Source organism: Protomyctophum bolini (assembly GCF_963924005.1).
Source record: "Protomyctophum bolini genome assembly, chromosome: 15".
NCBI lineage: Eukaryota > Metazoa > Chordata > Actinopteri > Myctophiformes > Myctophidae > Protomyctophum > Protomyctophum bolini.
Genome location: NC_137876.1, coordinates 33898279 through 33924778, shown reverse-complemented (window position 1 = coordinate 33924778; position 26500 = coordinate 33898279). Strand labels below are relative to the sequence as shown.

Here is a 26500-nt window from a genome sequence, read left to right as displayed (position 1 = left end):
TTTACTCTCTGTCTCTTTGTCTCTGTCTCTCGTCTTTCTTCTGTCTTTTGTGTCTTGTTTTCCTCTTTACTTTTTTATCTTTCTTGTTTTGCCTGTTTTTTTACTCTTCTCCTGTCTTCCGTCTCTTATTTTCTATCAGGTTTATCTCTCATTATTTCTATCCATCTTTTGTCTAAGTGCAATTGGCTTGACTTCACTGGCATGTACGGAATACAAGACAGGCCAGTTTCACAATGTAGAGGGAACACAGAATCAAAGGATGAATGATGCTCCCACATATGAACAAGTTCATACACCACGCGGTACAACTACAACATCTTTTTTGGTGGAATGAAAGGGTTACGTGACAAAGCATACAATTAACAGTTAAACGCTTTCAACTAGCATCCTTATTTTGTGCGTGTCATTCATTTAGACTTTCAGGGAAAAATATCAACATACGAGGTTTCCACCCAACAGCGACGATGTCGTCACAAATTGGTGAACAGGACTTGACCCAACGTTCCGCTCCGCGGGTCGTCACTCACAGTGGTGCAAAGTAACTTAAGTACATTTACTTAAGTACTGTACTTAAGTACAATGTTGAAGTTTTTTTTTTAAACTTTACCTGAGTATTTCCAATTTCCAGTACTTATGGTACTTATTTACAGTTACTTTGTAAGATTTAGAATTTTATTACAAAACATACATTACCCACTTAGGCAGCCCTATATACAGCGTGTAGATCTTCTATTTTTAAAGTTTTTGCATAGTGAGTACTTTTTACTTTTGGTACTTTTAAGTACATTCCGATGCCAGTACTTATACTCAAGCACTCAAGTAATACTTACTCAAGCACATTTTAAATTCTGGACTTTTACTTGCAATGGAGTATTTCTACATTGCAGTATTGATACTTTTTCCACCACTGGTCACTCAGCTTGTGTCCGTCTCTCTGCAGGGTCTGACCCATCTGCACCAGCACAAGGTCATCCACCGAGACATCAAGGGCCAGAACGTACTGCTGACGGAGAACGCAGAAGTCAAGCTAGGTCAGTGCAGTGGTTCCCCCCCAAAATAATCCTACATAATCCCCCGCTCCCCACTCCGACAAGCAATGGTATTTGATGAGGCAATGGTATTTTGATCATGATAAGATATGTTGATATTAAAAAGGTCTTAAAAGTTCTTAAATTGTCACTTCACTGTCATCTGGGGAGTGGACCCCCTCAAAATCACGTGGGGACCCCCCCCTCTGCCTCGTCAAAGCCCCCCCCCCCTCTGCCTCGTCAAAGCCCCCCCCCCCTCTGCCTCGTCAAAGCCCCCCCCCCCCTCTGCCTCGTCAAAGCCCCCCCCCCCCTCTGCCTCGTCAAAGACCTCCCCCCCCCTCTGCCTCGTCAAAGACCTCCCCCCCCCTCTGCCTCGTCAAAGACCTCCCCCCCCTCTGCCTCGTCAAAGCCCCCCCCCCCTCTGCCTCGTCAAAGCCCCCCCCCCCTCTGCCTCGTCAAAGACCCCCCCCCCCCTCTGCCTCGTCAAAGCCCCCCCCCCCTCTGCCTCGTCAAAGCCCCCCCCCCCCCTCTGCCTCGTCAAAGCCCCCCCCCCTCTGCCTCGTCAAAGACCTCCCCCCCCCTCTGCCTCGTCAAAGACCTCCCCCCCCTCTGCCTCGTCAAAGCCCCCCCCCCCTCTGCCTCGTCAAAGCCCCCCCCCCCTCTGCCTCGTCAAAGCCCCCCCCCCCCCCCTCTGCCTCGTCAAAGACCTCCCCCCCCTCTGCCTCGTCAAAGACCTCCCCCCCCTCTGCCTCGTCAAAGACCTCCCCCCCCTCTGCCTCGTCAAAGACCTCCCCCCCCTCTGCCTCGTCAAAGCCCCCCCCCCCCTCTGCCTCGTCAAAGACCTCCCCCCCCCCCCTCTGCCTCGTCAAAGCCCCCCCCTCTGCCTCGTCAAAGACCCCCCTCTGCCTCGTCAAAGCCCCCCCCCCCCCTCTGCCTCGTCAAAGACCCCCCTCTGCCTCGTCAAAGCCCCCCCCTCTGCCTCGTCAAAGCCCCCCCCCTCTGCCTCGTCAAAGACCCCCCTCTGCCTCGTCAAAGCCCCCCCCCCCCTCTGCCTCGTCAAAGACCTCCCCACTCTGCCTCGTCAAAGACCTCCCCCCCCCCCCTCTGCCTCGTCAAAGCCCCCCCCCTCTGCCTCGTCAAAGCCCCCCCCCTCTGCCTCGTCAAAGCCCCCCCCTCTGCCTCGTCAAAGCCCCCCCCCTCTGCCTCGTCAAAGCCCCCCCTCTGCCTCGTCAAAGCCCCCCCCCCCCCCCCTCTGCCTCGTCAAAGACCTCCCCACTCTGCCTCGTCAAAGCCCCCCCCCCCCTCTGCCTCGTCAAAGACCTCCCCCCCCCCCCCTCTGCCTCGTCAAAGCCCCCCCCCTCTGCCTCGTCAAAGACCCCCCTCTGCCTCGTCAAAGCCCCCCCCCCCCCCTCTGCCTCGTCAAAGACCCCCCTCTGCCTCGTCAAAGCCCCCCCCCTCTGCCTCGTCAAAGCCCCCCCCCTCTGCCTCGTCAAAGACCCCCCTCTGCCTCGTCAAAGCCCCCCCCCCCCTCTGCCTCGTCAAAGACCTCCCCACTCTGCCTCGTCAAAGACCTCCCCCCCCCCCCTCTGCCTCGTCAAAGCCCCCCCCCTCTGCCTCGTCAAAGCCCCCCCCTCTGCCTCGTCAAAGCCCCCCCCCTCTGCCTCGTCAAAGCCCCCCCCCCTCTGCCTCGTCAAAGCCCCCCCTCTGCCTCGTCAAAGCCCCCCCCCCCCCCTCTGCCTCGTCAAAGACCTCCCCACTCTGCCTCGTCAAAGCCCCCCCCCCCCCCCCCCCCTCTGCCTCGTCAAAGACCCCCCCCTCTGCCTCGTCAAAGCCCCCCCCCTCTGCCTCGTCAAAGACCTCCCCACTCTGCCTCGTCAAAGATGCATTAAGGGTTGCACATATACTGTACAGTGCGTCGTTGTGTACAGTGTCGCGACACGCAGCGGAAACAATAGATCTACGAGCTCACGACGCTCTCACGGTGCGACGCTCACGCTTGTAGATTGGCTATTTTTGGTGCGTGGCGGTACCGGCGTGCAACTAAGTAAATCCAGCTTTAGGATTAAGGAGGATAGTAGGAGGTGTAAAGTTTCTGTGGGAGCGAGCGTGTGTGTAATTACTCTTTAGAAAAGCAGCATCTATATCTTATTTTTCCACTGTTCACAAAACAGAATGCTTAGGGAACACACATGCACGGATTGCATGCGCACGCACGCACGCACGCACCACTCTATAAAGCCCAGTAGGGTGGGATTATAATGTAGCTGCTTGTTTGTAAATCAGGAAAGTTATGGCAGGCTTTATAATTCGTTTTTGTTTATGGCCCATTGTGAAAGTCGGTAAAATCCAGTGCTATGCAGCAATACACCCACATACACTTCACTGTAGCAAATTGGTTAATGTTCTTTATATACAGTATGGGTGTACGGCATGTCCTCTCATGCAAGTAACTGACTATATATACACATACACATACTCACTCATAAACTGAGTGGTCACCTTTATCCTATAATGGCCTGAACTACTGATGGGAGTGGTCTCTTCCCCATTTACAGGGCATGAGGGCTCACTGAGTATAGTTTGATGAGTACTGTATGCAAACGATGTGAATCATAAAACTATGGCCTTCGCTGTCACCAGATGTTAACCCATTTGAACACCTGTGAGACAGACGGTGCTGTTCTGGCGTGTTGGTCACCTGTGTGTGTGTGTGTGTGTGTGTGTGTGTGTGTGTGTGTGTGTGTAGTGGACTTTGGTGTGTCGGCCCAGTTGGACAGAACGGTGGGAAGGAGGAACACATTCATCGGGACGCCATATTGGATGGCTCCAGAGGTCATCGCCTGTGACGAGAACCCTGATGCCACCTACGACTTCAAGGTGTGCATTTCATTGACAGCCTCTTGTCTTCAGCAGTCTGTCTTTCTGGCTTACTTACTTTCCCTTCTATGTATGTGTTGTTGCTCTGTGTCTGTCTCTCACCATTAACACAGTGTGTGTCTCTCTCTATCATTGCAGAGTGATTTGTGGTCATTGGGGATTACAGCCATAGAGATGGCTGAAGGCGCTCCACGTGAGTACACACAGTATTTGCTTTCAACTGAGTGTTAAATAAATAGACTGGCGAATGGGCAACATTTACTGATTATTTATTTACTCTTTTTCCCCGTCCACTCACTGGTTTAGGATAGAACTGGAGTCACTCTTGTAAATTGTGTGTGTGTGTGTGTGTGTGTGTGTGTGTGTGTGTGTGTGTGTGTGTGTGTGTGTGTGTGTGTGTGTGTGTGTGTGTGTGTGTGTGTGTGTGTGTGTGTGTGTGAAACTAACAGTGTTATTGGCATTGACATTATTTATTGATCATGGAAGCTTAACTCAGGCTGGACTTTGACTATGCGCCATGATAATTATGGTAAATACATGGAATTTGTCGAGAGTGCATTTTCTTGGCTCACCTCTGATTGGTTCTGTTGTCTGTCTTGTCTGTCCAGCACTGTGTGACATGCACCCAATGAGAGCCCTCTTTCTCATTCCACGGAACCCTGCCCCTAGGCTCAAGTCGAAGAAATGGTGAGTGTGGTGGTCTGACTCTGGACCACTTGAACACCTCACTGATAACCTGGTGGTCTGACTCTGGACCACTTGAACACCTCACTGATAACCTGGTGGTCTGACTCTGGACCACTTGAACACCTCACTGATAACCTGGTGGTCTGACTCTGGACCACTTGAACACCTCACTGATAACCTGGTGGTCTGACTCTGGACCACTTGAACACCTCACTGATAACCTGGTGGTCTGACTCTGGACCACTTGAACACCTCACTGATAACCTGATGATATGTTCTTGGTTTACCAAGGATCCTAGTTGACTACTTCTAATGTATTAATTGTAATTGTAATTTGTAATAACACCTGAATGATGACGCCTCAATGATAACTCAGGTCTGTTTTTGCGACCGCAGGTCGCATATACTATGAAATCGTATAGTTTTGTCCGTCACTCAAAATCCCCATAGATGGGAGAGCCCCCATATATGGTGCTCAGGTGTGTGACATCACGTGACATCATCAGGGATGGAGATCCCTGATGTCATAGTAAATGCGACTTGCTGTCGCAATTAAGCCCATATACTGAATGGAGATCCCTGAATTGTCATCAATATTGGCCAGCAACACTACATATGGATATATGTCAGAAGCTGTTCGCCGCCTGGCAGCCGGCGAAAACTAGAGTTCTCAACAGGCCCGAAAGTTAAGACCTGCACCTACCTGGGCCCTCATCAAACTCTGTACACTCAAGATACTGCCCCCGCTGCCACCCTTAGATCTCCGTACATGGAGCTGACCTGTTCTGACATTTCGTATGCTGATCTGACCTCGTCACACATCACACACCCTGTAGACTCAAGACACGCTCCATATATGGCCAGTACAGAATTCATTCTATGTTGATCTGACCCCCCCCCCCCCCCCCCCCCATGCAAAAGTGCCAGCGCTCGCCCAGGCGGATGCGTGCTTGACCTGAGGTGTCTTACTGGTTACTAAGAATGGAGGGTTTAAGACTGGTTAACCACAGTGGTCTATTCTTGGTCCCTGTCTTCACCAAATTTAGAGGAGCTGCTATTTTTGGCAAATGTTCACATTTTCACACTGAGTGTTTGACTATTATGAATATGATGATATGCCCAGGATAGGGATGCTAGGTTTCATGTGGAATTGTTATACAAATACATTTTTGCACTATATGTGCCCCAATTTGAAAAAAGAAATTGAACTGAAAGTAGTAGTAAAGTAAAAAAAAAATGCCACTGCAAGCTGCTGCGCTTTGTAGTCTGTGTGAAAAAGTCAGTGTGTCTGATTTTGGCCTGACACAGAAACAAAAAGTAAAAGTCTAGACCAGACCAGATTGTTATTGATATTCCTGAATGCACTTATATTGCACTTTTTCTAGTCATTCCGACAACTCAAATGTGTTTTACAATGTACTTCACATTACCCCAGTCACACACACCGACACCGCAGTGGCAAAACAGTGTTACACCACCTTGCACGTTACACACTCACACACCAACCACCTGTTCATCGGGAGCACCTGCAGTATAGTTCACTGTCTTGCTCAAGGACACGTTGACATGCAGCCAGAAGTATGGAACCAGGATCCTTCTGGACTCTCACACAGCCGCACTACCTCCTGAGCCACTGCCGCACCATAATAGTCTATCAGCAGGGCTGATAGGCGATTGGAAAAATCGTGGGATAAAATGTAAGGATAAAATAATTGCGAGGTTGCAGGCTGTGTGGTGGACGGATCTCAATGGTTTCGCATGCCTAAACACATCTCGTTGTTTTGCAGAAAGCTGTCAAAGTTCTCTTGTAAATTACTGTTTACAAGGATGAAAGCCTTCACAACACATAGTGCTTCAGACCGCCAATTTCCACGACTGTCATCTAGCAGCAATCAGAACTTTAAATTCATTATCATTATCATCGTCACATCACAGCTTTACAGCTGTAAAGAAGTGGGGGAAATGTGATTTTTGGTGCGTGCAGTTTTTGTTGTTATCAGAAAGACAAAAGAAAAGACAAAGGGAGACAGGGAGAGCATGGAGAAAAGGACATCAAACAGCCACGGGAAATGTCGAGGATAGGCAAAGATCAAAGATATGTGCATACCTACCTATGTACACATAGTATAATCCGGATGGTTCAGTATGTACATGAGGTTTGACCACACATAAGGTTAAACACAAAGGTGGTAGGACTTTGGTAGGTCCACATAGCAGCAGGTATGTACAGTACATGAGATTAGGCATTAAGTGTCAGCTTAGTGTCTGCGACGTGTTTTCTCGTGGTGTGCGTTTAATCGACCTTGTGAAGAGACAAAGTTGGTACTTAAGTAAGTAAATAGTAAGTACATTTTATTTATAAAGCACCTTTCTTAACAAAGTTACAAAGTGCTGTACAATGAACACAGTAAAATCAATAAAAAATTAAAAACAGGACAGTACAACAAGCAAATAAGAACAACACAATCAAGTAACATCAGGAAAATGTTTCCGAAATAAAAACGTTTTCAACAAAATATTTACAGACTCAGCGTTTTTTAAAGTGCAAGGCAGGGCGTTCCATAGGGTAGGTGCAACTACTGCAAAGGTGTGCGTGTGTGTAATGTGTTCTGATGCGTCATTCTGTGAGAGGGTTATCTAATAGTCCAATAAACAGGCTGTACACTTAAAATCATGGATTCACAAGATCTGGCATTTATTGATTGCCCATACCGTATTTATCCCAAATTGAATGGTCATGTGATATGCATATGAACAGCAAAGACACATATGAAAGCGAATACATCACAAATCAGATTCGATCATATCAGTCCGTTGATCGGGGCGCCCCTCGAAGCACAGGCCAGAGGTTGGTCTGTCCTGGAGAATTCTGACGTGTCTCTACTTTTCCCAGACACTACTGTATATAGGAATCTTTCTTGTCGCTCAGTGACCTTGCTTGGGCACAGCTCGGCTGCACACTCTTAAAGTAATGGTAACTGCTTAAAGGGTCTACTTTCCCCCATCAGTTCCAATGACTCTCAATGTCCACACACGTGTACAAGTAGTAGTAGCTTTACTGTACGCTTTAGGCAGGTAACAAGTAGTAACAACAACAGTAGCAGCATGTACCGGTAGCATGTCCCGGTAGCACGACAGGTCCCCTACGATCTGCTTTACGGCAGTGTCGTAGCATCTCCTTAAAGGTGCATGCAGCATACATATATTCCATATATGACAGTGTGTGTGTGTGTGTGTGTGTGTGTGTGTGTGTGTGTGTGTGTGTGTGTGTGTGTGTGTGTGTGTGTGTGTGTGTGTGTGTGTGTGTGTGTGTGTGTGTGTGTGTGTGTGTGTGTGTGTGTGTGTGTGTGTGTGTGTGTGTGTGTGTGTGTGTGTGTGTGTGTGTGTGTGTGTGTGTGTGTGTGTGCGCATGCGTGTGCACATGCGCGTGCAGGTCCAAGAAGTTCCAGTCGTTCATAGAGAGCTGTCTGGTGAAGAGCCACAGTCAGAGGCCCAGCACGGAGCAGCTTCTCAAACACCCGTTCATCAGAGACCTGCCCAACGAGAGGCAGGTGCGCATCCAGCTCAAAGACCACATCGACCGCACCAAGAAGAAGAGAGGAGAGAGAGGTACGTACGCTGCATGCCAAGCATGCTGGCACATGTGGATTTGGAGTAAACACACGCTGTGAAATCCCATTGTTATGTTACCTCCGAAGAGTGTATGAATTGAGCCAAAGGGAGCCACTGTTCGGCGTTAAAAGAACATTAAGTATGGTGCTGGTGCGTTAGGTCTAGAGCTACACCGTTAAATCCGTTTTCACACTCCGAAATTAAGATTCACGCACGCACGCACAAGCACGAGCACATACAGAACCAAACCACATTTATTAACTCCGTCGAAGTGGCATACTGTGAGGCATTGGGTCCGACATCTTCATTATGAAGTATAGAAATGTTTTCTGCAGGGACAGAAGCTTTGTGTGTATCTGTCACTTTGTCACATTCACATGGCAGGAATGTGAAATGTAGCTGGTGGTGGTTGAGAGTGGTTGGACTGAGCCCACTTCTGACACAGACAATTATGTTCTCCGCTGCTACAGTACGTTGTGAATGCAATTTGCAGCACCCTTATCTGAACAAGCCGGCTATGAATGCACAAAGCATTTGGTGAATACAGAACTTCAACATAGCCCTTGAATGAGTGCAAGCGGAAATGAAAGAATACCACGGGTGCTTTATTGTTGTTGTTGTTGTTTTCCACATTTGGCAATGCAATCCATCATCTTCAAAGTGTGGACATATACGACCCCACAATAATACCACCCTTGCACCCTTCACAATAGTGAATTCACACAATGATATTTCTCTGATAAAGGCGTTATAAATGATTTTGTATCGTCGCAGATTACTATGAAAATCTGCAAAACCTGTCAGTGACTCCGTCACGCCACCATATATGGTCGTCAGTCAGTCACGTCTCGTGACACGCTCCATATATGGCCGCCTCCATATATGGCCGCCTCCATATATGAAGATCACGACACTGACCTCATCAAACCCTGGATAGCCAGCCATACATGGAGAAGACATCCCGTCGATCACCTAGATCTGCATATGTAGACGGCCAGCAACTCTACAGCTGACCTCAAACCCTTAGATCTCCATATATGGAGCTGACCTGTTCTGACATTCCATGTCGATGGAACCAAATGTTAAGAAGCACGGCTGGTATCCTTTTAATGTGTTAACCATTAGCTCTGTTGATTTCACACATGAATTCCTCTCTCTTTCTCCCCCCCAAGATGAGACGGAATATGAGTACAGTGGCAGTGAAGAGGAGGATGAGGAGAGAGACATGGGTGAACCAAGGTATGTGGTTTCTTTCTATCTTGCTCACGCATGTGCGCACACACACACACACACACACACACACCCTCCCCCCCTTCAATTATCTCCAAATTAATTCTCATCCTCATCCTCATCCTCAGCTCTATCATCAACATCCCCGGGGAGTCCACCCTGAGGCGGGACTTCCTGCGTCTCCAGTTGGCCAATAAGGAGCGGTCGGAGGCGCTGCGGCGGCAGCAGCTGGAGCAGCAGCAGAACGAGGAGCACAAGCGCCTACTACTGGCCGAGAGGCAGAAACGCATCGAGGAGCAGAAGGAGCAGAGGAGACGGCTGGAGGAGGTGAGTTGAGGGCACGCACGCACGCACGCACGCACACACACACACAAACACGTGCACGTACACATACTGTAATATTGTCATTTGTATTACTATAAATAGCTAAAGATTGGGCTGGCCATTATTAGACTTCATGTCTTATTTTAGCATGGGTGGACAGGAAGGTGCCATGTCATTATTCCGACCTGCCATTGTTCAGAAATTACTAACCCTATCTCTAACCCTAACCCTAAACCGCAAGCACGGGGGGCAGCGCATGTTCGCCAACCAGCAGCGCATGTTTGCCAACCTTAATGCATGTTTGCCAACCTTAATACACGTTCGCCAACCTTAATGCATGTTCGCGAACCTTAATGCATGTTCACCAACCTTAATACACGTTCGCCAACCTTAATGCATGTTCACCAACCTTAATACACGTTCGCCAACCTTAATGCATGTTCACCAACCTTAATACACGTTCGCCAACCTTAATGCATGTTTGCCAACCTTAATACACGTTCGCCAACCTTAATGCATGTTCGCCAAACTTAATGACAGGACACAGTTTACCTACTGCTGGCTGTGAGAATTGCATGCTACATAAGGATCAAGTGTCGAACACTTCAGTCTTAATATAATATAAGTCAAATAGCATTTTAGGGTTTGGAATCCGGAACCGGATCCAACACTGAGGAACCAGAATTGGTTCCATCTAGGGATGTCCCGATCATGTTCTTTTTTTTTGCTCACGATCCAATTCCGATCATTTGATTTTGAGTATCTGCCAATATTCGATATTTCATTTTATCACAATAGTACAATAACCAGTCTAATATCATGATATGAATATAATATTGATACTATCAGGACAACCCTAGTTCCATTCCATCACATTTGGAATGGTTTCCTGAAGGCTTTATCACATTGTCAGAGCTGGTATGTGGACTTCACGTCCGCTACAATTACTATAGGCCTACCAGTGGTTTCACGTCAGCTATACAATTACAATACCAGTGGTTCTCAAACCTTTTAATTTCAAGGATTATCGTAACTCTGAGAGTGTACAAATGGAGCAAAATAGACCCTTTTACGGGTCCATTTGGTTCCATTTGTACACTCAGAGTTACAGACTTGTAAGGGTCCATTTGCATCCCCCTATAGGAATTGTTAAAGGGAACCGTTAAGGAACTCTGACCGTTGAGAGGGAATTATTAAGGAACCAGCATTGTGGCAGTGGAGAACATTTCCTAGTGTTTATTTTGACGTCTGGGAATTATCAGCTGGGTGGAGGTTTACAACGTCAGGACAATTCCCATAAAGTCATGTAAGTTGTCAGTCACAGAAAATCACGGAAGAAAAGTGCACTAATTTCACTGTGAAACACTTTGCTGTTGAGGGTCTAAATGTCCTGCTGTTGAGCTGTCGTCCCCATGCCACACAAACCCCTGTCCCAGTTAAGTAGGCAGAAGCATTAAAGGTATATTTTCTGAATGCTTAGGGGTGAGGGCTGCCATGTGGGTCCATTTTTCACAGTCTCTCAGAGTTAAAGTGGCACGTAGGATATTACTGCATATTTGACACAGATCTGATAGGTGTTCATGTTGGCACAATACCACCAAGAGGAGGAGGGAGGGGGAAAGACAGAGAGGCAGGCATGTGCACACACACACACACACACACACACACACACACACACACACACACACACACACACACACACACACACACACGTGGAAAAAGTACTCAATTGTTTTACTTCCGTAAAAGTATCAATACTGCAATATAGAAATACTCTGTTATGTTACAAGTAAAAGTCTGGAATTAAAAATGTACTTGAGTAAAAGTACAAGTAAGTAATGTAAAAGTACTCATTGTGCAGAATGACCCATTTCAAGTTTTGTATAAAATGTATAAAAATAAATTTAAAATTGCAGATCGGCTATTTTAAAATGGCCAAAATGTATATAGGGCTGAAGTGGTTAATGTATAAAATCTACAAAGTAACTAGTAAATAAAGTTTTCAAATAATTGTAGTGGAGTAACGGTACAATATTTGCCTCTGAGATGTAGTGGAGTAGAAGTAACGGTAATGGAAATTGGAAATACTCGAGTAAAAATACCTCAAAACTATACTTATGTACAGTACTTGAGTACATAATACTTAGTTACTTTCCACCACTCTTTCCCCAGTGCCCCCTGTTAGTTCCAGAGAGCTGGCTTATAGCAGGAAATCCTTAGCCCATAATCTGTGCTCGTTCTCTAGGTTCCCACCAGAGAAGTCCTCCAAACGCACAGCTAAACGCCACCACTGGGATAGGCCAACGTCACCTCTTAACTCAGGGGGGGGGGGGGGGGGGGGGGGGGTGTGTGTGTGTGTGTGTGTGTGCGTGCGTGCGTGTGCAGGGGGAGAATTTAGATTCTCCTGTCTTGGTTTGAATCCCAGATAGGACAAAACCTTGCTGTCAGGCAGAAACCTTGTATCTCCATATTTCAACTTTTCATGCTTTTCTTCCGTAAACGTATACCACCCTACCTAATCATACAGGAGTGTCGCACACAAAAGTTATAAGATCTGAACGTTATTGGGCATACACGGTTTCAACCCGACAGCAGCGAAAAGTCATGGACTGTAGTGTTAATGTTGACTGCGGTGCAGCCGGGAGGTGCATCTATTGCATAATGTTCATCATGTTCATTGCATCCAGGTGGCATTATGACTGGTTCTGTGTATTCCTCCTCTACTCTGCCAACAGCAACAGCAAAGGGAGCGCGAGGTGAGGAAACAGCAGGAGAGGAGACGATATGAGGAGATGGAACAACTGCGGAGAGAGGAGGAGAGGAGGCATGCAGAGAGAGAGCAGGTACTATACACACACACACACTCACTCACTCACTCACTCACTCACTCACTCACTCGCATGCAAGTAATGGGCATATTTGCATTAAAATCCTCATTTCCAATTTATCCAGGGTCCATTTGGTTACATTTGCACAGTGTTGAAGGTGCAATATGTCAAATAATTTGTTATTCTTTCAAATATGTTCTGGATTGCAGCATCACACTCTTGATTTTGTATGATGCATGTTGGTTTCATGTAAAGTATGCCTTCCTCTATGCTGAAAGGTTTCTCTCTCTCTCTCTCTCTCTCTCTCTCTCTCTCTCTCTCTCTCTCTCTCTCTCTCTGTGTGTCCATCTCTCATTGAACCTCACCTGGCTGCCAGGAGGACATTACTCTCTTCTCTTTGTCCTTCTGTTTGCTGGCAGGCTTCTCACTCATACACTCAATCTTCCTCCCAGTCACTACTCACTATTCTGTCTCTCTCTCTTTCTTTCTCTGTCTCTCTCCATCGCCCCAGACCTGCCTTTCTATTTAACTTTTTCGGTCTTTCTCTGTGTGTATTATTATTATTCTGCTTTCCCCCCTCTACTCGATCATTTTTCTTTCCTTTCTATTTTTTTTGTTTTGTAGAATTTGGCTTCCTTTGCCAAGTTCCATTGTGTTTGTTTCTTATCTCTCACCTATCAATCTTTCTCTCTCTCTGTCTTTTCCCCTCATGTCGTCTTCCTCTTTATGCCCTCTTGCAGTCACTGGGGTCTGTCTGTCTGTCTGTCTGTCTGTCTGTCTGTCTGTCTGTCTGTCTGTCTGTCTGTCTGTCTGTCTGTCTGTCTGTCTGTCTGTCTGTCTGTCTGTCTGTCTGTCTGTCTGTCTGTCTGTCTGTCTGTCTGTCTGTCTGTCTGTCAAATAAAGGCTTTGTTTCTCTCTCTCGCTAACAGACAGACAGACAGACAGACAGACAGACAGACAGACGCATACTGGAGATAGTCTATTCGTTGTCTTCCTTTAGCTCTCCTGTGACTCTGACTTTCTCTTCCCACCCTTGCGGCTGCTTGCATAAATCCCAGGAGGGTGTCTGTGCTAGTGCTCTCTCTCTCTCTCTCTCTCTCTCTCTCTCTCTCTCGCTCTCTCTCTTTGCATCTTTCTCTCCCGCTGCCATTGGATGTGAAGGAATATCATAACATGGTTTTCACTGTTCTCTCTCCCTCTCCACGACGATTAGGACTACAGTATATCTGATACAGTTAGAAGCAAATCCCTTATCTCTCTCTCTCTCTCTCTCTCTCTCTATACCTACTGATGCATGGTTGTAGCAGTCCGTATCCATTGGTATAGCAGCAAGAGGAGCAGATGTCACTTTTGAGTTTCTCTTTGTCTCAGTCTTCATCTTTCTCTCCCTCACTCCAACATTGCTTTCTCTCTCTCTCTCTCTCTCTCTCTCTCTCTCTCTCTCTCTCTCTCTCTCTCTCCCCCCCCCCCCTTCTCCCCTGGGCCTGATGATATGCTGCGGTTTGGGAGTTACCCTTTACCTCCTTCTTGATCTATATCTCCTTGTCTTTCTTTTCATTATAAGACATGACCCCAGGCCCATCCCTCTCTCCCTGCCTCCCATGTAGCTGCTGATGCAGGTTGTGGTTACAGGTTACATGCCCCCATCCCTCTCTCCCTGCCTCCCATGTAGCTGCTGATGCAGGTTGTGGTTACAGGTTACATGCCCCCATCCCTCTCTCCCTGCCTCCCATGTAGCTGCTGATGCAGGTTGTGGTTACAGGTTACATGCCCCCATCCCTCTCTCCCTGCCTCCCATGTAGCTGCTGATGCAGGTTGTGGTTACAGGTTACATGCCCCCATCCCTCTCTCCCTGCCTCCCATGTAGCTGCTGATGCAGGTTGTGGTTACAGGTTACATGCCCCCATCCCTCTCTCCCTGCCTCCCATGTAGCTGCTGATGCAGGTTGTGGTTACAGGTTACATGCCCCCATCCCTCTCTCCCTGCCTCCCATGTAGCTGCTGATGCAGGTTGTGGTTACAGGTTACATGCCCCCATCCCTCTCTCCCTGCCTCCCATGTAGCTGCTGATGCAGGTTGTGGTTACAGGTTACATGCCCCCATCCCTCTCTCCCTGCCTCCCATGTAGCTGCTGATGCAGGTTGTGGTTACAGGTTACATGCCCCCATCCCTCTCTCCCTGCCTCCCATGTAGCTGCTGGTGCAGGTTGTGGTTACAGGAACACATCCACAGATCAGTGCTTTCCATACGGTGAGCCAAGGCACACTGGTGTGTTGTGAAACCGCTCCAGGAGTGTCTTGGCATGTTGTCAGTGGTGGAAAGTGAGCTTGTAGATCAACTATTTTCAAATGACCTAAATATACAGGCTGAAGTGGTTTGTGTATGTTTTGTAAAATAATCAAAAAAAAAAAAAGTAGTAACTAGTAGTAACTAAAGTTTTCACATAATATGTAGTGGAGTAAAAGTACAATATTTGGATCCGAGATGTAAATACTCAAGTAAAGTACAAATACCTTAAAATTGTAAATGCACTTACCGGTAGTTATTTTCCACGACTGCATTTTGTGTCAACCACACATTATTATTGCAATTTACTGTATGCAACTATACAAAAGGTTACATTCATTTACTATATCAACACTTTGGATTAATTAATTTAAATCTTTTTAACATTTTCCAAAATAGTGAAAATACCCTCACAATCTGTTTCATTGCGACACGTTGTGATCTTGTAGATCTTCTATTTTTGCTATGAACATACTTTAGGTGTGCCTTGAGAGATATTTTGACTTGCCCATTGTTGTGTCTCGGTCACAAAAAATGTGGAAAAACAGTAACCACTGCTGCCGACTGTAGATGACTTCCATCTTCCTTTACCTGTCTCTTCCCCTCTCAGGTTTTCTCCTGCATTAACATGGTTTCTCTCTCTCGTTCTTTCTCTCTTTCTCTTTCTCTCTGCCCCGTGCGTGCCGGCGTGCTCCCTGTTGTTCAGGAGTATATCCGTAGACAGCTGGAGGAGGAACAGAGGCAGTTAGAGATCCTGCAGCAGCAGCTGTTACAGGAGCAGGCTTTACTGCTGGTAAACCGGAACGGGGCGCTCTATGACCCCCACACTATAGCGCTGTATACCCTGTGATGTGTGGCCCTATCTATACCTACCCCATTCACTCCATAATACTGTAGCCCAGACAAATGGCAGCATCTGTGTCGTGGCGTGATACTAAAGTCTGGACACGCACAACAACTTTTTCTAAAACCCAAAGAAATGACAACGAACAACAGCATGTAGAAGCAAGCAAACTCCCCCGTTCAACGGGGGAGTCCACTTCTTCCGTTAGCAATAAAGTCAGTATATCTTCTGAATAAAACGCATGTTTTCTCAATAAATACATAATGTACCACATTAACGACTGCACCCATGGCATCTCTGGGCGGTACTTGGTGCAGCTAATGTTGGATGTACACTCATAATAGCTTTATGGAAGAAGTTGTTTCATTGAGAAAATCGTTTGGAAAAAGGTTTTCATTGCTGCTGGCTTTATACATCGACAATGGCAGAAGCCGGCCTGTTTTCGGCTGGTGACTGTGTGCTTACGTTTGTGCACCTAGACTTCAGTGTTCAGCTCGATTCTAGATGCCAACGTCTGTCTGGCCAACTCCATACTGTACATCCAGAGGGTGTTTTGAACGGGGATAATGTATGTTAGCAAGATAAATCATTGCAGTACAGGGGTGGAGTGTGGGGGGGAAATAGAGATTGCCTTTTCTGACAATATTATCTTTCCCCCACCCTGATCAATTTGGTCAAATCACCCGCTGCATGTATCATTAACATGGCTGGATCTCCTGAGGGTGGAAAACAAAACAGATAACATTGTTTTGATGAAGTAAATGAGGCCAGCCCACACAACACTGGGTGAAAATGAGACATTGATTGTTTTCTCACAGCACTCCAAATAAGACAATAATTTGTCCAGGCTATAGCGACTCTCTGCATAAATGGGTTTGAGGAATTTGCAGGACAGATTTTTGCCTGTTTTTCCCACCAGTCGTTTGTAGATTACTCAAAGCACATTTAAAAGGTAAATAAAAGTAAGCGAGGCACAGGGAGATGATGACGCAAAGACGAGCCTTTTGAGATCCGGCCCATGTTTATATCCCAGAACAGTGCGATGAACCGTCCTACCTCCCTCCATTGCCCAAACATGGAATCCACAATGTATTGTTGTGACCCATATTTTTTTTGCATTCCTTGCATTTTTTCCTTCCTGGCTCGTTTCCTTATTCCCTCCCTTCTGTCGTCTGTCTTATACTCATTTGTGTTTGTTTGATCTGCCCCTCGCATCCTTTGTCAAACTTGTTCTTGTGAAACGAAGGCAACATGCCCATTGGGCAATGCGCTTGCCCAAACTTTGCTGCATGATCAGAGCATATGCCAGTTGTGTCAGCAGGCGGTGAATGACCCGGGTCAGTTAGCAGATGAATAAACTTTCCATGGTTTGTTTATGCCACCTCAGTGGGTAGTCGGCACATAGAACAACACAGTGCCAGGAAGCTGCATGGAAAGATATATAAAAATATATTTGGAGGAAGTCGGTTGACTTTACTAAAAGTAAATTATAGCCTCGCCAATCTGGACAGCCAAGCAAATGTTAAGAACCATTCCATGAGTGCTATTTGACCCCGGTCAGGTCAGCCACGGGCTAAAGATCACGTCATGGTAACCATTTCCTCTTTTTGTTATTTCCACCTTTTCTCTCTCTCTCCCACCCACCCTCCCTGCAGGAGTACAAACGTAAGCAGATCGAGGAGCAGCGGCAGGCAGAGCGATTGCAGAGGCAGCTCCAGCAGGAGAGGGCCTACCTGGTGTCTCTGCAGCAGCAACAGCAGCAGGAGGGCCGAGCTTCAGACAAGAAGCAGCTGTACCACTACAAAGATGCTGTCAACCCCAGTGACAAGCCCGCCTGGGCCAAAGAGGTAACACAAACCCCCCCCCCCCCCCCCCCCCACACACACACACCCACCCAGCAATTCATATGCAATGCGTACATGTTGACAACACGGGCATGCAGAGCAGCCAATGTGGGAAGAGTGTCAAGTATCAAGTAGCTGAGTAATCCGCCGTTTGCAAAGGGGGGGCCCTCCTAGTACATTTTTGAGTGGTGCCTAACCACTCCAATGACTGGCCGCGTGTGTGTGTGTATGTCTGTCTGTCTGTCTGTTTAGAGTATGAACAGCTGCAGTGACCTAAAGGGCCATTCACACTGAGCACTGTAACTGTAATTTGGTTTGTGTATGTTTTGTAAAATAATCAAAAAATAATAAGTATTAACTAGTAGTAACTAAAGTTTTCACATAATATGTAGTGGAGTAAAAGTACAATATTTGGATCCGAGATGTAAATACTCAAGTAAAGTACAAATACCTTAAAATTGTAAATGCACTTACCGTAAATGTAATTTTTACACTCTCAACACTGAATGCACTGGTCCTTTGACTGCATGCCCCACTATCTGCCCCGTTTTAAGGTTGTCCACACATTTTTGCAGTTGACTGCATGCAGTTTGCTGTTGTTTTGCATCTGAATACAATTATCCATATGGCAAACTATAATGGTGGCTTTGTGCTGCACTAATTATTCATGTGCTGATGCATCTTTGACCTTTGTCTCTGAGGACTTAGTGGAGCTGGTGCTGAGGCCTTATGGTGTGTCTGAATATGGACAATCCAAGTGATAAATGTTATTAGAGCCAATGGACTCAGACATTTTAAGCTATTATGTCTGAAGATAATATGTTACACTGAATTTTATGGTATTAAACCAGGGGTTTACATTTTTAAATATACATTTCCTGTACATAATACTGTACAGTACCGTTAAAAGGTCAAACGCAAATGCATCACCTTACAAGTTTATTTAACCCCAGTGAAATTTCAATTGTCTTTTGTTGGCTGTGTAGACCAGTGTTTCCCAACCTTTTTTCTACCAGGGCACACTTTTAGCCTAGTCTAAAACACACCTGGGCATTTCACACGGCACATAGGTTGGGAAACACTGGTGTAGACAAATGTAATGCACTCATCTGTGCTGCGAACAAAGCAAAAACAATTCAGCCTTTTTCATGCACTGTAACGCTGTAGTTTTCAGTCCAACAGATTGACTTTGTTCAAATTGCAGTGTAGCCAGGTGTGAAAAGGTCCCTACAAACAGCAGTGTAGCCAGGTGTGAAAAGGTCCCTACAAACAGCAGTGTAGCCAGGTGTGAAAAGGTCCCTACAAACAGCAGTGTAGCCAGGTGTGAAAAGGTCCCTACAAACAGCAGTGTAGCCAGGTGTGAAAAGGTCCCTACAAACAGCAGTGTATAGCCAGTTGTGAAAAGGTCTCTACAAACATTTACAATGAGACAACACAAGGAACGAGCAGTTCTTTACAGATTCTACTATGAAATGGCCTATCTGCCCGGCTTGATCTCAAATTTTAGTACCTCATTTTTGAGATACTAAAAGGCTGCTTGGTGCTTCCACACTGCAGGCTGAAAACCACTGCTGCACGCACAAATATATGCAGTATGCAGTAAATGTATATAACTATATTTACTACTGTAAAGTGGTGGTAGTGACATCCCTTATACTGTAAATGTGCTTCAGTTGCCACCAGTGTCTCTGAAGATGCCAATAACTTTCACTTATAACACTGATGAACATTGAAGCTCAGTTGCGTAGGAAGTGGAACATTTTGTGCCAAATGTATGTATGTTACCTCATTTAAATGTGTGAAAATAGCACCGGTGCATTGGAGCAAAAGCCACATTGCAAAAGCCACGCAATCCCTTTATGTGCATTTGCTCCTCAGAGTTGGGATTTGAAGTTTGTATAATTATGTATGTTATGTAGCATTTTGAAGTAACCATTTATTATACCACACACACACACACACACACACACACACACACACACACACACACACACACACACACACACTACACAAATATGTTTATATATCTAGTTGCCTTCTTGGTTTGTTTACTTTGTTAACGTATTCTTTTGCAGATTTTCCAACAGGTGAGAGAAGACTGATGAGAGCAGGAAGGATTCTTGTATTGTAGGTTCTGAATGCGGAACCGTCATAAAATCGCAATAATGCTTCCTTGATGTTCACAAGGGTGTGTGTGTGTGTGTGTGTGTGTGTGTGTGTGTGCTCCCTCTGTGTATGGACACGCGTGTCACTCAGAGTATGTGTGTTTGACGGCTAACCCTCCTGTGACTCTCGGCTTCCAGGTCCCGACACCACAGCAGCAGCCGCAGCAACAGGTTGCTCGTGGTGGTAACCCACCCCGCCCCCTTCTACGACACCATCAGTCCTTCAACCAACCAGCGTCGTCCTCTTCCTCGCAGGGCCCGCCCCGAGCCCATCAGATCCCTAGGCGAACACCCTCCCACGCCGCTCAGCTCCTCTCCACCCACCTCCCCCCTCACATCCGCATCTCCCTCGACCCCGCCGCTCCCCTGGATCCCGGGCTGAAGCAGGAGATCAGCCAGCAGATCCGAGAGTTCAGGGCTCAGAACCTCAGTCAGAAGGGCCGCGGCCCTGACCCCAACCAGGGGGCTGTTAAGGGCCCGAAAGATGGCTCTAGTCACAGTCCAGGAAATCATTCGAATCCCGCGGCTGTCCCCTGCCAGGGACCCAGAGACTGGCCTCTCTCTGCCCCCGGCCAGGGAGCCGCCCAGGGGCCTGCGCAGCCCAAAGCCCCTCACTCTCAGGCCCAGGGCTCGGCCCAGAAACCTCAGGCCGGATGTAGCCCTGTGTCCAACTCTGCAACTAAACCGGTTAGTGACCACACACGAGCCAGGTCCCACTCGCCGTGCTATAGAATAGACGTAGAATTAGACCCCGAGGAGGAGTTGATGTTCTGGAAGGGTATGAGGTCGGCCATCAGCCAGGAGAGTCTGGTGACGCGGCCCCCTTCTCCCGATGGGTTCCTCTCCCAGTCCAGCCCTGATTATATTCTCCACTCCATGCTACGTAGGGAGAGGGTACGCTCACCCAAGCACCATCAATTCTTTGACCCGGAAAAAGCCAGTGGCTTCCTCCAAGTACCTGATTCCGATTGGATGCGTGAGGGTGTAAGGAGGAGGCAGTATGGGAGTTCTTCTCCGTTGAATGCTAGCTCCGCGTCTTTGGCAAACTGTCAGGCTTTCGACGAGAGGTGCCGAAGGCGGAGTCGTTCTGCGGATGTGCGAAGGCAATGGGGTGTCTCTCCCGCCTTCCCCGTCCATTTACAGAGCTCTGGAAGGTCACAGTCCCCAATAGGCTACTCTCCTCCCAAAGTCTCCTCCCCCTGTTCATCTCCCCGAATGTCCCCACACTGTACTCCTCAACCCTCGCCCTCTGGCTCCCCCTTTGGCTCGCAGACTACGCTTTATATCAGACCCTTTGAGGGAGGGTATTAACCCCCCCCCCCCCCCCCCCCGCACACACACACACATACATATCTGTATTGTAAATATTGTACAGATATTTATCCACACACACACACACACACACACACACACACACACACATCTGTAATGTAAATATTGTACAAATATGTATCACTACATATACTGTAGATTATATATTTTAGGCTTAATTTTGCAATAATTGTTTTACTTACTCATATTGCATTTTGGCAATTACTATGACATCATTACTCACCTTTCTATCTGTACGTATCTTTGATATACATTCTGTAGGGGAACTGTAAGCCAAAGAGAGCCACCAATGTTAAGCCCCCCCCCCCCCCCCCACCCAACAACCAAACCTCTGCCCTTCCCCAAGCCACTGGGGCGAGCCTTAACCTTGACGATGTCATTGAGGAACCCCGGCCAGTCAGCTTCCCAATACGGTCAGTCAAGCAGCCTATCGGCACATAGCTCGGTGATGGGTGCTGGCCAACCGGTGGCGGGATCCCTCCAGGGTCTGATCGACAGTCCATGTCGTTTTTGGCCATGCCCTTTCTCTCCTCCAACTCGCTCGCCTCCCCAACCTAATCTCTCTTCCTGTTTGATGGGTGTTTTCTTGGCGTAGTTGCAGCAGCGACCAAAAATAATCACCTCTTATTATTACCACCATTTAATTAATCTCTCCAACCTTTACCTCTGACTTTCTCTCTGCTTTAAGGAATGAGCTTTTGGGTGGAATAAGCTATAGAAAAACACACACACACACACACACACACACACACACACACACACACACACACACACACATGCAGTGAGAGAAGATTCAGTATCGTATTTTGGCAAACTGACACCCAGAAGCCTTTCCCACTGCAAAGAGATCGTCTCTTTAATAGCAGTTCTCTCTCTTCTAGCATCTCCACTAGGTTGCAGGATCCTTCTTCCCTTTCCTTTTTTGCTTGTAGCAGTCTAGCAGAGCACCAGTTGATGCCACCGCGGCGCTAACCTGTGATTGCATGACTCCACAGACGGAACATGCAATGATCCGACTCCCATGGCGGCAGTAGCTGGCCTCTCGGTGCCTTGTAGATCCACATAGACCTTTCACTGCTGTTGTTTTGTCTTCCCTTATGTTCATGTCGGTGCCCAGGCTGTAGAAGGCGACTAACAATGCTTTTAGAAATGACACATTGGTGCGTATTCCTTTTGGACACGGGTCATAATCTGGATAATCTCTCCAGATTATGGCTCATGGGGGCATTACACAAAGCCTACGAAAGAATACCACTGTAACCCCCCAGTACTTATTGTATGTCTACTGGGGGGCAGGGTTTGGGACATCCAGATTAGGGATTATTCCCCAATGTACACCGTAGCCCTTAGACCCTCTCAATTCTCAATTGTATGTGGGACACATGCGCACGCACACACACAACCACACGTGCTTGGCGCGAGCACACACACACACACACACACACACGCACGCACACACAAACCCAGATCATAAAGAAATTCACTTGAGTATGCGGGCGAGAGATGAAAATCTGCAAGGAGTGTGCTGCCAGGGAGGACATGGAATGTTGTAGCATTTGTTCCTCACACACGTGCATGCATTTGACGCATATCATGCAGGGATGATATCAAAATACCTCTTTCTTGGAAGTTTGCAAATGGACAACAAACAACAACAGGCAAGCCTCTTCACAGTAGAGCTTTTAACAGCAAAGACATGGGAACCTAAACACTATAAATACACTCGGTTCATATCACATGCACATAAATACCGTAATGCACATAAATAATAATAATATAACTTTATTTGTATAGCACCTTTCATGACATGAAATGCAAGTGCAGAGCAATGGAGAAAGAAAGAAAAAAGAAGAAGCAAGGCATAAAACATTAAAATAATAGCAGTAATGCAATACAGTGAGGACATGAATAACAAAAATATTTAAAAGATCAATTAAAAGCAAGATTGTAGAAGTGGGTCTTGAGCCTTGCTTTAAAAATGTCTACAGAGGCTGCCTGTCGAAGGTACAGTGGGAGTTTGTTCCACGCCGTCGGCGTGAGAAAAAAGCTGCTTCCCCGTATTTTTTAGTTGGCATTTATTTAGGCAAAGCGAGCAGGCCAGCAGTGGAAGACCTTAGGGTGCGGTTTGGGACATATTTAGGCAGGCAGTCATGTAGATAGGAAGGTGCGAGACCATTGAGAGCTTTATAAACAAGTAAAATCATTTTAAAATCTGAGAAAATGTATGTTTCCATTGTGTTCTTATGAGACTTACCATCAGAGCCTGTGAGGGCATGGCAAGGTACAGTCAGGTCAAGTTACTGTCAGCCCGTTTTTTCATCCATTTGCAAACTTCCAAGGAAGAGGTATTTGATATCATCCCTGCGTGACCATGCGCACCCACACACGCACACACACACACACACACACACACACACACAAGTCCTATTAATCACAAACTCGTCGCACTACAATGTAACATTCGATTGCTGTCCCACAGAGTTGTGAAGTTGAGACTGTCTGTTGGTGGTAGCGTGTCTAGAGTGATTCTAGCACGATTGCGGGATGTGTGCCACGCCGTGCCATGCTGTCCTGTGTGTGACAGAGGTGTGTGTGTTGTGTGACCTGTCTCAGGTGGAGGAGCGCTCTAAGCTGAACAGACAGAGCTCCCCAGCACTGCAGCACAAAGTGTCCAACCGCATCTCCGACCCCTCCCTCCCTCCCCGCTCCGAGTCCTTCAGCAGCGGGGGCATGCAGCCTGCCCGCACCCCACCCATCCACCGCTCCATTGAGCCACAGGTGTGTGTGTGCGCGTGACTGCGTGTGTGTGTGAGAAAGTTTGGTGGGGTTTTTCTTGACACCAGGCGTGTGGCACAAATTAACAACAAATTACCTCTGTTTCATCCTTTCTCCTTCCTCCCTGCCCCCGGTCACTTCTCACTCTTTCTCCTCCCCTCAATCTCTCTGCTCTTACCCTCTCTCTCTTCCATGTCTCACTCTCGCTCCTATACCCTCCGTTCTTTCATTCTGTCTCCTTCCATCCCTCCAAATCTCCCTCCTTCTCTCCCATGCCTCGTCCCGTCTCTCCATCTCCCCCTATCCTTTCATCCACCCCTGTATCTCTCTCCCTCCCTCCCTCCCTGCTTTAGATGGCCCACCTGGTTCCGGTGAAGACCCATAGTTCCATGTCAGGCTCCCAGTCCCTCCAGGACCAGAGCGGCTCAGCCCTGGGGGAGGCAGCTGGGGTGGGCTCCCCGCGGCCCGAGATGCCTCGCCAGAACTCGGACCCCACCTCCGACAACCCCGCCCCCCCGCCGCGCGTCACCAGCCGGGACGAACGTGAGAGGGACAGAGACCGGGACAGGGACAGGACCGCTTGGCTGAGAGAGGAAGACATCCCACCCAAGGTGGGGAGGAGAGAACTGATTGGGAGAATAGACAGAGAGGGAGGGGGGGGGGGGGGGGGGTGGACAGACAAACTAGGTACTGGAAATGCTGATGTGTGCAGGGACAGGCTTATTAGTGTGGGCGCTCATACCCACGCATCCCACTCAGAGACTTCATCATGTGGTCCATGGACACATACCCACTTACAGCACTTTACACACTTATACCCTCGTCTCACTACATGAAGTCATACACCGTTGTATAGGTTACCGAAGTAACCGAATATCACAGGGCACCACTTCTCCATTGAACTCCATGGATGTGGCTGGCATGTTCTTTTCTAGCGCCCATATTACTTTGTTTCTATCAAGGACGTGGACAAAATTAAAACTGTCCATTTTTTTTAGTTTATCCCTTTGTTTATGGTGGGCCATATATATACTGTATGTTATTGTCTGTTTGTCATGAGTCAATCAATCAATTGCCACAGTAATATACTTGTGTAATAGTATTATAATTGCAGGCTAAGGGCACAAGTATGGCAGGTGCTGGGAACCCTGTTTCTTTCTTTCGATTGATTTTTTCTTTTTCAGCTTCTTTTGCTCTAAATGTAGCTGGCTCTCAGAAACCATGGGAGTTATTTCATTTGGCAGATGCTGGAGTTTCAAAGTAAACGTCTGCTCACAGAACTCATGAACATGTTATCCTGTTAACCTGAAATCTGAATCACACATTAAGGAGGTTTCAAAGGTGCTTTGAGTTCTGCACCTTTTATGCCCAGATGTCAAAAACTAAAAAAGCCCTGTAATGAAAAGCAGTTGTAATGGTGCGTTTCACTTTGTATGTGTTCAGGTGCCCGCCAGGACCACCTCTATCTCCCCAGCCCTGGTGAGGAAGAATTCTCCTAATGGTGGAGTAGGCCTTGGACCTCGCAGTGGATCCCAGCTCATACGTGCCAGGTAAATATCATATTAACTTATTTAAAGCAGTATGATATTTAATTATCCAGAAAATATCCTAAAATTGCCCAGGAATAGAACTCCTCCTCTTTTAATTATGGCTATAAGCCTCAAGATTGAGGAAAATGCACTCCTTTGGTTTCATGCTTGCTCATCAATGCATGTAAGACCTTATTTACAAGGGACAGCCATAATTACCGATACTGTGTAGTAGAATTCTGCCCTGCCTGTTATATATTTAGCATAAAGTACTGCGAGGTTTGCTGTGTAGGAACATTAACCACTTAAACCCTCTAGTCTTTGAGATCCGGACTTGAGTTAGAACCGCACTTGGACAGTTTTTCCCTGTGTACACCAAATCTTTTTGCCCCCCAAAATAGGCGGTCTACAAGCTCACAACGTGTTGCATCTCCTATTTCCGACGAATGTTCCCCCCAGAATAGTGATGCTGGAGTATGAGTGGTTAAGCGTGTCAAAAACGGGGCCTCTACAACAGTACCATGTGTTTAAATAGTACATAGACTGATGGTGTTTCAGTAACCCAGACCTTGGGTTGAATAGCACACAGACTGATGGTGTTTCAGTAACCCAGACCTTAGGTTGAATAGCACACAGACTGATGGTGTTTCAGTAACCCAGACCTTGGGTTGAATAGCAGACAGACTGATGGTGTTTCAGTAACCCAGACCTTGGGTTGAATAGCACACAGACTAAACAGAAGTTCTGACGGATTGACATTTTTTTTGGTAATAAGGTGGGCTTCGGCTTCAGCCCTTACCTTTTCGGCCAAATAGTCACTTTGTCGACTAAGTTGTGGTCTCAACTGTACAGACTGCTCTGTACACAGTATGTACTGTATGCTCAACAACTGTATTGTTTTTATGACCGTTAAATATGACCGAACTAAATAAACTAACTAACTAATTAACTAACTAACTAATAGTACACAGACTGAACAGAAGTTCTGACGGTGTTTCAGTAACCCGGACCTGCGGCGCTCGGAGCTCTCCCTGGACGCCGTGTTGCAGAGAACCTCCTCCAACTCCTCGTCATCCTCCTCGCCGTCATCACAGGGAGGCTCCACAGAGAGGAGAGGTACGTGAGGACTCGCGCACACAC

General features: G+C 47.1%; 1 protein-coding gene across 2 annotated transcripts in view; it reads left to right on the top strand.

Annotated features, from left to right (window-relative positions):
• tnika (TRAF2 and NCK interacting kinase a) overlaps positions 1 to 26500 on the top strand; it is a 106035-nt gene that overhangs the window by 55421 nt on the left and 24114 nt on the right. Inside the window, exons 6-19 of one of the 2 annotated variants that reach the window (XM_080783494.1) lie at positions 941 to 1031; positions 3775 to 3905; positions 4044 to 4098; positions 4514 to 4592; positions 8026 to 8201; positions 9377 to 9443; positions 9563 to 9761; positions 12494 to 12601; positions 15578 to 15664; positions 17371 to 17562; positions 23670 to 23834; positions 24185 to 24442; positions 25275 to 25381; positions 26361 to 26476. In XM_080783494.1, coding sequence (XP_080639620.1) covers positions 941 to 1031; positions 3775 to 3905; positions 4044 to 4098; positions 4514 to 4592; positions 8026 to 8201; positions 9377 to 9443; positions 9563 to 9761; positions 12494 to 12601; positions 15578 to 15664; positions 17371 to 17562; positions 23670 to 23834; positions 24185 to 24442; positions 25275 to 25381; positions 26361 to 26476 — 1831 coding nt within the window. The remainder of the gene's footprint in view (positions 1 to 940; positions 1032 to 3774; positions 3906 to 4043; positions 4099 to 4513; positions 4593 to 8025; positions 8202 to 9376; positions 9444 to 9562; positions 9762 to 12493; positions 12602 to 15577; positions 15665 to 17370; positions 17563 to 23669; positions 23835 to 24184; positions 24443 to 25274; positions 25382 to 26360; positions 26477 to 26500) is intronic. The other variant, XM_080783495.1, reaches the window with a different exon arrangement.